We start from the raw sequence: 9,787 nt of genomic DNA, 5'->3' as shown, positions 1-9,787 counted from the left end.
GGGGGGGGGGGGGTGTGCGCGCGTGTGGTGGAGTGGGGTATGGTATGCTGGTGTGTGAGTGGGTTGTGTGTATGTGTGATGGGGTGTATGTGTGTGGGGGGTGGGAGGTGGGATGTGTGTGTGTATGGTGGGGTGTGCGGTGTGTGTGTATGGTATGTGTATGTATTGTAGGGTGTGGGGGTGTGTGTGTAAGACAGGTTTGTGAGGGGGTGGCAGTGTAGGGGAGTAAACGTATGTTGGGAGTTGTGTGGGCAGGGTGTAGGTGTGTGGGGTTTGTGGGGTATGAAGGAAGGTGAGGGGTGTAAGGCCCCCCACACTCCCTCCAGGGCACAACAGCAACAGGTGGGGGTGCTCAGGGAGTCCAGTGGGGTGCAGCTCCAGCCAGTGCTGCACATTGCAGAAAGGGGCACAGCCTCCATCGGGCAGTCTGTATCACCGGTGCTTCCTGCACCTGCGTGGCACAGGAAGGAAGCCTGAGGCACTGGAACTGGCTGCCTACCCTGCCCCCCATGAGAAGGTGCCTGGTGCTTCCCTCCTGTGCCATGCAGCCCCAGCAGGGAAGGCAGCCGACTCCAGCACCTGGTGCTTCCCTCCTGTGCCCAGCAAGCACAGGGGCTACACATGCACCACAGGGAGCACCAGTGATACAGACTGCCTGGCAGAAGCTGTGCCCCTTGCTGCAATGTGCAGTGCTGGCCAGAGCTGTGCCCTGCCAGGCACCAGCACGTTGAGTGCTTGTGCCCTGGGGGGGGAGGGGTGGTTCACCTTCCTTCCCCTACATACTTGGCTAGAAACAGAGAAATCCTGCCTCTGTTATGGATGTAGGAAAGAAGGGGGACTGGAGGGACAATGGAGAAAAGAGAGAAGAGTATAGGAAGCCTGAGGGCAAAGTGTCAGTGGTGAATAGTAGGTGTGCCATGGGAGCAGGAGACAGGGTCATGTGACCAGAAAAGGGCTGGGTTTGAAGCATATAAAACCAGCCTCTGGCAAAGCAGGGGGCAGTGTGCCCCTTGCTGCTTCAGGACACAGAGCTTCCAGGAGAGCTGGTGGGAGAATGGAGTCAAACCAGTCCAGGAGAGGTACCTGGAGACCCAGAGGGATTTGCATTTGTGTTGGGATCAGGGAGGAGGATGCCCAATGTGGTATAGTGGGCACTTGTTTCACCCAACAAAGTAGATTAGCTATGGTGGGACATATGCTGCCACAGCTGATCCATTTCATTTGGCAATATCTGTGTATACCCTCAGTGTTAAAGTCAGATAATGGTGTGTTAGAAAGTTAAGAGAATAGGTGGATTTTCTGGACTTTAATCAGGTGGCATAAAATCACAATTAAAATCATAGCCTAAGTAAGCTTAGATCCCCAATGGGTTGAACAGAATCTGTTTCAGGTGCTAAATCCTATTTCACTTTATCTGCCTAAATGGCACATATGTGGCCACATAACTCACCTTTTTGGAATGTATACACAGTAGGCATGTCTACATGAGAAACTGACTGACTGCATGGTACAGCATTACCATTTATATGTGCAGGTGCTTATTGTACAGTACATTAGTTTACTTGTGGTTAGTTTGTTACCTGCAGATGCAGATTAAAAAATTAACCATGCCATAGATACTGCACAGTAACACATGTGCAGACACCAACTCGGAGCAAATTTGCTCCCCATCAGCCCCACCACCAGGGGACCATGCTCAAGCTAGCCCCAGGATCACAGGGCTCAGAGCTTCTCAGCCCTAGGGCTGGGGCAGCTCTTTTCCTGCTCCAGCCTGGCCTTTAAAAATATGCACTGACCCTGGAGCCTGTGCCACCTGCTGCCTGCCTCTGGCCGTCAGGTCCCACAGTAGTGGTCCCATGCCAGATGAAGCAGCCTACATGGATTCTGGTGCTGGCCCCTGGCCAAGCCCTCCCCTCACCCCCCCCAACCTTCCTGCCTGTCCCACACCATGGTCCTGTGCTACAGGCACCTGTCCAAGCTTGGAATCACCCAGACTCTTGCCCACAGTCCCTAAGGGCCATTGAGGGAGCCATGCTTGCATCATCCCTCATGCCACACACCATGTCATGGAGGCCTAACTGGTCCCAGGATGAGGCTGCAGACCTCATGGTGCTGTAGGGTGAGACAATTGGCTCCAGAACCAATTTGGGTCCAGAGCCATCTTGGGGCAGGCTCTCCAATGACCACACCTATGAGGACCTGGTGGGCCACATACAGGAGTACAGGCAGGACTGCTTCATGTGCTAGTGCCACATAAAGGTCAAGGCCCTGGGGGCTCAGTAGGTTGGCATCACTGACCACAACCACCAGTTGAGGGCTGCCCACAGGACTATGTCCTATATGCAGCAGCTGGATGTCATCCTCAAACCCACAGACCCTGGGCAGAATATTCCATGTTCTCCACCATGGGCAGCCTGCCAGAACCTCCTCCACAGCCTGGCAACAATGATGAGAGGTCAGCAAGGGAGGACCCCTCAGGGCATCAGGTGTATGTCATACCAATGTCCCCATCCCCAGCATTGTGCAACAGCTCTAGCAGTCTGGCCCAGTGCCTGTTCCCCCAGTTCTGGGTGTGCAGACCCGCCCAAGAGGCCATACCAGGGATGGCACCATTCATCCTGCTAAGCTCCAGGTCCTCTACAGAGAGGTCCCCTGACCGGCCAGCTTCCCAATTCCTATCATTTTCTGCTCAGGTGGCTTTCCCCCTAGCCAGTTGCCCCACATTTCTCATCAGGGTCTGATCCATGACAGTTACAGCTATGGCTTTAGCTGTTCCCTTGTTGCCTATATTGTGGTCCTATTGACCTATTGTCCTATTGCAGAGCAGCTTGCTCTTCAATGGGCATTCATAGTCTTTGTCTTCCAGCTTCCCATTCTTTCACAGCCTGCTTGATCTGTGTAGTGTTCTCTAGAATGGCTGCAGGTGTTCCTCTTTTCCTTAATGTGCCACCCCCTGATCATGAAGCAGTGTTTCTTTGCTGCTTACCCTGTTGAAGCTAGCCTCTCTATCCACTGCATGAGCTCTGTCTGCAAGTATTTCCCCTTTAAGTATTAGGAGTCCTAGGCTCCATGTTAAAAAAGACTTGTCCAACAAAAGTAGTTGATTCAAACAGGTTTAAAGTATATTGCTTTTGGAGTTCAGTGATTTTTTTTATTTGTATTGATAGCTAGACCAACTATTCGGGGCCTTTGTTTGCATATCATTTTAAGGCCTGCTTGTTCTAGGACACTAAAATATCCACAGGTTAGGTATTGCAACAGCTATGTCTGGCCCCAAGGTGGAATCCAATATATATAGTTTATTGTCCAACCTTCTGGAATATCTCCTAATCTTTATCTGAAGACATCAGAAGATGGCATATTTGCCATCTCCATTTGTAACTGATTCTAGAACTTGATCACCTTGCCTATTATGTCTATGTCTAAGCCTGTGTCTATGTCTATGTATTAGACCCTAGATCCAACAGAATAGCTACACTTGCATTTCTGAGCATGCTCAGAATGGTTGCACTATGACTACCTATTCTCTGTGATATTCTTATTCTATCTATACAGTACATATCTGTATATATTTTTTTCCAAATGTGGATGGAGGAAAACAAGACAGAGAAGATGGTGATTAGGAAGGCAGCCTTCCCAAATTTTAGCTGATAAACCTCGGGCAGGTGTGGGCAAAATACAGCCCCTGGGCCAGATCTGTCCTCCAGGCCATTCTATCTGCCCCAGGGGAGCCCTCCAAAAGACAATTATTACCAGCCCACAGCTACCCCTTGTGCGGGCTGGGAGCGATCCGGGGCCCTTTTTCCGCAGCCCGGACATGCTGGGTCGGAGAAAGCAGGCGACACGCCAGAATAGGCACAGATGCTTAGTGGTTGATTCAAGATTGTTTACTTACACCGTACATGGTCGCGGTGTAGAGTGGAAAGTTTCCCAGGTAAAGCTCCGCTTAAATCCCCGTTTGAGGACTCGGACAAAACTCTCACTCTCACGGAGTTGTCGAGGCTCCGTGGATCCTTGTTTGCGCGCAGGGAAGAGGGATACGTCAAGGATTGCGCTCGGTGATGGGGAGAAGAATCGATAGGTGATCAGTCTATCGATCAGCAGCCTCAGGTCAAATCTCCATAGAGGCACTCTGCAGCGTGCTCAAAGTTCTCCGACTTGGGCGGAAACCACCCAAGCCTTTTATACGGCTAGGGCGAAAACCCCCACAAACCCTTTTAAAGGCCTAGAAAGCCAATCGCTAGCCGCCACGTGGGAATAATTTAAAAACAACCAATAATGGGGCTCAAATTTAAATACAAATGGCGGGAACTCCTTGCAACGTGCATTTCTATGCTGCAAAGAAGAAATGCACCCTGCAAAGAAAGCTTCAAACGGCGGGAAAATAATTCAGTGGTGCCAAAGCACACACAAACAAAAATCACACCTTTGGGTTGTGACACCCCTCTGAAAGCCGAGGGGGGTACAGGCTTTCAGAGGTTGTGCACCATTGGGTCAGGCCATGCCTCATCCAGGGGGCTCCACCTGGCACAGGCCATGAGCATCCCAAAGGCCAACCTGCTGCTTCTATTGGTGGCATGGTCTGTGCACCATGGCAGGGCATGTGGTGGGGGACCTACGCAGCCCCCTCCCACCCACTCCCACACCCTCCCTACACATATAAACCCCCCACACACACACGGACTCCCCAGCACCACCTCACAAACCCCTCAGTCACCCACAAACCCCAAAGCCACTCAAACCCCCTTGCCACGTCTCTCACACACACCCAACACCCACACCCACAACCACACATCCCCACACACAATATACAAGATCAAGATGTTATGTTGGGCTATTATACAATCACCTGTATATATACTACACAGACATACATAAATCAGGACAAAATTGTTTTTAAATAAATTAAAATATATTATAAAAATATTCAATTTTTCATATATGGTTTATTTGTTTTTTTACGGTTCCTTGATGACAACCCCCTCCCCACCCCATCCCAAAAGGAGTTCTTCTGGGGCCAAGTCAATGGATTTCTGTGGCAAAGGTCAGGGGGTAGGGGCAGGACCTCCAGTCCCAAGATGGCAACAAGGGGGTGGGGCACCTGCCAAGGGCCAGGGCTACCCTTGCAGCTGTTGACAGCTCACCAAAAGTCATTAAACAGTCCTCCACCCATGATAATTGTCCACCCCTGCCCTCAAGTTTAGGACATTAGCCTAGGTCTAGACCATCCCCTTAGTATTTGTGTGTTTGAACCTATATCTTTCACTTCCAAACAAGTGCTTTAACCACTAGGCTATGAGCCAAGCTATGCCAAGAGCACCTGTTGAAACTGCCTGCTGGGTAGCCAACAGTGAAGTGTCATAGTGCCAAAATGAGAAGATATTAGAGGCAGCATGTCCTCATTACTCAGGAGATATGGGCACTGCCCTAAAAAGGAAGGGACCCAGGAGTCTGACCACCATATTTGCACAAAACAGTTACTAGTTAAAATAAATAGGCAGCACTGGGGGCAGGAGCCAGAGCCCATCTTAAGTGTTTGCACTGACCTGTAGGCTATTATATAAAAGAGCGTGTATTCTCCTGCAACTGTGTTTAAAAAATGACAACTACCATTATTAAATCAACTCTCCCCACCACCTAGGAAGATAAATAGAAGAACTCCCTAAACACATATACCCCACACACACACACGGACTCCCCAATACCACCTCACAAACCCCACAGTCACCCCCAAACCCCACAGCCACTCAAACCCCCTTGCCATATCTCACACACACACCCAACACCCACAGCCACACACCCCCACACACAATATACAAAATCAAGATGTTATGTTGGGCTATTATACAATCACCTGTATATATACTACACAGACATACATAAATCAGGACAAAATTGTTTTTAAATAAATTAAAATATATTATAATAGATATTCGATTTTTCATATACGGTTTGTTTGTTTTTTTCTGGTTCCTTGATGGCAACCCCCTCCCCACCCCATCCCAAAAGAAGTCCTTCTGGGGCCAAGTCAATGGATTTCTGTGGCAAAGATCAGGGACTTGGGGCAGGACCTCCAGTCCCAAGATGGCAACAAGGGGGTGGGGCACCTGCCAAGGGCCGGGGCTACCCTTGTGGCAATTGACACCTCACCAAAAGTCATTAAACGGTCCTCCGCCGAAGATACTTGTCCACCCCTGCCCTAAAGTTGAGGCCATTAGCCTAGGTCTAGACCTTCCCCTTAGTATTAGTGTGTTTGAACCTATATCTGTCACTTCCAAACAAGTGCTTTAACCAGCAAGCTATGAGCCAAGCTATGCCAAGAGCACCTGTGGAAACTGCCTGCTGGGTAGCCAACAGTGAAGTGTCATAGTGCCAAAATGAGAAGATATTAGAGGCAGCATGTCCTCATTACTCAGGAGATATGGGCACTGCCCTAAAAAGGAAGAGACCCAGGAGTCTGACCACCATAATTTACACAAAACAGTTACTAGATAAAATAAATAGGCAGCACTGGGGGCAGGAGCCAGAGCCCATCTTAGGTGTTCGCACTGACTTGTAGGCTATTGTATAAAAGAGGGTTTATTCTCCTGCAACTGTGTTTAAAAAATGACAACTACCATTATTAAATCAACTCTCCCCACCACCTAGGAAGATAAATAGAAGAACCTATTTTCTGGCATCCAGGTGAATAAGGAAAGAGAGAGCCTCCAAGCTGCTCTGCTCTGCTCAGTATTGACATGACTGAGGCATCTCTACAAATACTCAGAAGCATACTGAGAAGTACATTTTTTGGATTTGGTGCACTGACTGCACAGAGATTAAATATAACACTGCTATGTATTAATGTAAGTAAAAAGTTCCCATTAACAATGGTCTCATGTGTGCTTGTACATGCAGATTCAAGCCCTCCTGTTAATAAAACATAGCCAAGAACCAAATTAAGAACTCAATCACCAAAACCAGGGTTAATGATTAAACACCAACTGTCCCTGTATAAATTTCTAAATAGCAGAGCAGTGTTGTTTCTTGACTCGCCTTCTAATGTGAGTAGTGAGGGCGTGAGGTAAGCAATATAATTAGTGTTAAGAAAGAGATCAATACAACTATGAATGGGATGGTATGATGTGTCACTGATAGCATGTGATTGGATCTGATGAATTAAGAATCCTCTTCCAGTTCTCTACAAATGAAATTGGACGGATAGAAACTCCATGGAAAAGCAGAGAAAAAGGAAGAGAAAATAACATTGAAAAGCTGACAAAGGCCTTAGAATTATTTTTAATAATAATTAGGAAATTAAAGTTCTGTTTGTACTGACAATTCCTCTGTCTTTTTACTATTATGTTGATAAGCAACACATTTCACATTACTTACACAAGAGCTTTGTTTCCCTAATTCTATGGAGCATACAGAAGAAACTGTGTTTAAATTTCATTAACTATCTCCTTCCCCTAGTGCTATGAGACATGGAGAACAGTGGTTTCCCATTAACCTTATATATACCACTGTATAGTGTTGTAGTATAGCATTGTTACTTTTATTCTATCCCCTGTTGCTCATCCTCTTTATACAAGTAACAATTCCTGGGAATGAACCAATACATATTGTATCTACATTAGCTTTTCCAATTTAACTGTTATGATTTCATAAGCTAGCAATGGCATAAACAAGCCAAATCACCTTAACATTGACACTGAATGGAGCAGGGCTAAAGGTAGAGCAGTTTTGCTACACTTTTAAGTCTGTCTACCCCCAGTCTTTACAATCTACATCAGAGGTAGAGTACCTTTCGTAGGTTCAGGCTAGAAAGATTCACCCTGGGTGAGAGGTGGGTAAGCAGGGAGCACTATGACGCAAAAATGATTTGGTCAGTGATCAAGCCTGATGACGGGTTCCATTTTTATAACTGAGACACTTCAGATCACCTGTGAGGCCATCGTTACTGAAAAAAAGAGTTTTTGTTCCCTGATCAAGTAGCTATCTCTATTTGATACCAGTGTCAGTTACAAGAATGTTAGGAAGTTTTAGCAGAGATCCAGATATAGGTTGATCTGAGTGGCCATGGTCAAGCAAATAGCACCAAGACCTAGCCAAACATGAGATTGTGTGAACTCCTTAATTCATTTTATTAACAGGCTTTGCTGTGAGATCTTCCTTTGGCCTGGTAAGTTGGGATCCACTTCATGTCCATCTCTAGCTTTGTCTCCAGACTACATCAGGGCAACCTCTTGCTGCTTTTCTTTTCATTTGAAGAATATGCACCGGCTCCATAATTTCCTCATGGAATCCTTCACGTCCTTGTTTCTCAAGGTGTAGATCAGTGGGTTTAGCATTGGGGCGAGGATGGTGTTGATAACAGAAACACCCTTGTCATCTGGGGAGTTGGAGAAGGGCCGGAGGTAAATAAAGATGCAGGGCCCAAAGAACAAGGTGACAACTATTACATGGGCGGCACAAGTAGAGAGAGCTTTCCACCTCCCCTCAGTGAAGCGGAGCCGGACTGTAACCAAGATGAAAGAATAGGACACAAGCAGCACGAGGAAGCATAACAAGGAGATCAGGCCACTGTTGGAGACCATGAGCAACTCAATGACATAGATATCAGTGCAGGAGAGTCTGATGACAGGGGGCACATTGCAGAAGTAGCTGTCAATTGTATTAGGTCCACAAAATGGCAGCTGGATAGTAAGCAGAGTCTGTACAATGGAATGGATAAAGCCTCCAACCCAGCAGGCAACTACCAGTGTGAAGCACACAGGCCTGTTCATGATTGTTGTGTAGTGCAGGGGCTTGCAAATGGCAATGTAGCGATCATAAGCCATCACAGTTAGTAGGAACATCTCTGCTGCTCCCACAAAATGCACAAAAAATATCTGGGCCATGCAGCCATTGAAGGAGATGCTCTTCATCTGGGAAAGCAGGTCAGTCAACATCCTGGGAGAGGTGATGGAGGCATAACAGATATCAATAAAGGACAAGTTGCAGAGGAGGAAATACATAGGTGAACCCAAGCAGGGATCAGCTTTGACAGTGATTATGATAAGGAGATTCCCCAGCAAGACAACCATGTAGGAGAATAAGAACAGTATGAAAAATGCAACTTGCACTTTCTGTACATGGGAAAGGCCCAAGAGGAGGAATTCGGTCACCACTGTGAAGTTCCCTGTCTCCATCACTTCAGTCCATGCCCTTTCAGGAAAGCAGATGAGAAAAGGAGGTTATAATTAGATGAAAGGTGTATGAATAAGCAGTGGATGATGTACAACACCAAGATTCACAAATAAACAAGTGAAGACATTTATAACTCTTTGGTCTCTTCTAATCAGTTAATTGCACTGTACCATAGAATCAAGAGATTCATTATGAGACTACATTACAAAGTATGTGTGCAAAAGATCATTTACATTTTCTCTTGCAATCTGCTACCAGTTAAACCCTAATGATCGTAATCCTCTATATCTCTGTGCAGTTTTAAACTATGCATGAATTTATTTTTTCTCAGTCACACAAACATTTTATAATAGCTGCAAGTAATAATAACACCTAGCTCTCAAATAGCACTTTTCATCACTAGCTCTTTATTAAAGAGTTATTTATCACTGCTACCACTCCCTATGCAGAGGGAAGTTCAGAGTAAATGGAAGTGATCCAGGTTACCCAGCACAATGGAAATAGCAAACATCTCCCAATTTCAAGACAAGTCTTTAATTACAGTTTTGATTTTTTTTTGTTTGGTTGGGGTTTTTTTGGTATCAGGCATGACATGATCAGTTGGCCTAAACAGATG

At 46.5% G+C, this 9,787-nt stretch overlaps 1 protein-coding gene across 1 annotated transcript; it reads right to left on the bottom strand.

Moving 5' to 3' along the window:
- Positions 1-8,243: 8,243 nt before the first annotated feature.
- LOC102374845 (olfactory receptor 4Q2-like) lies at positions 8,244-9,173 on the bottom strand. The gene has a single exon (XM_006033953.1). It carries the CDS (start codon positions 9,171-9,173, stop codon positions 8,244-8,246), a length of 930 nt encoding a protein of 309 aa, XP_006034015.1.
- Positions 9,174-9,787: the final 614 nt, after the last annotated feature.

Source organism: Alligator sinensis, unplaced genomic scaffold (genome assembly GCF_000455745.1).
Source record: "Alligator sinensis unplaced genomic scaffold, ASM45574v1 scaffold706_1, whole genome shotgun sequence".
In the NCBI taxonomy this organism is placed as follows: Eukaryota; Metazoa; Chordata; order Crocodylia; family Alligatoridae; genus Alligator; species Alligator sinensis.
This window is presented reverse-complemented; position numbering and strand designations above follow the sequence as displayed.

Coding starts and splice junctions, on each gene's coding strand:
- LOC102374845 (XM_006033953.1), bottom strand. CDS start 9,173: ATGGAGACAGGGAACTTCACAGTGGTGACCGAATTCCTCCTCTTGGGC.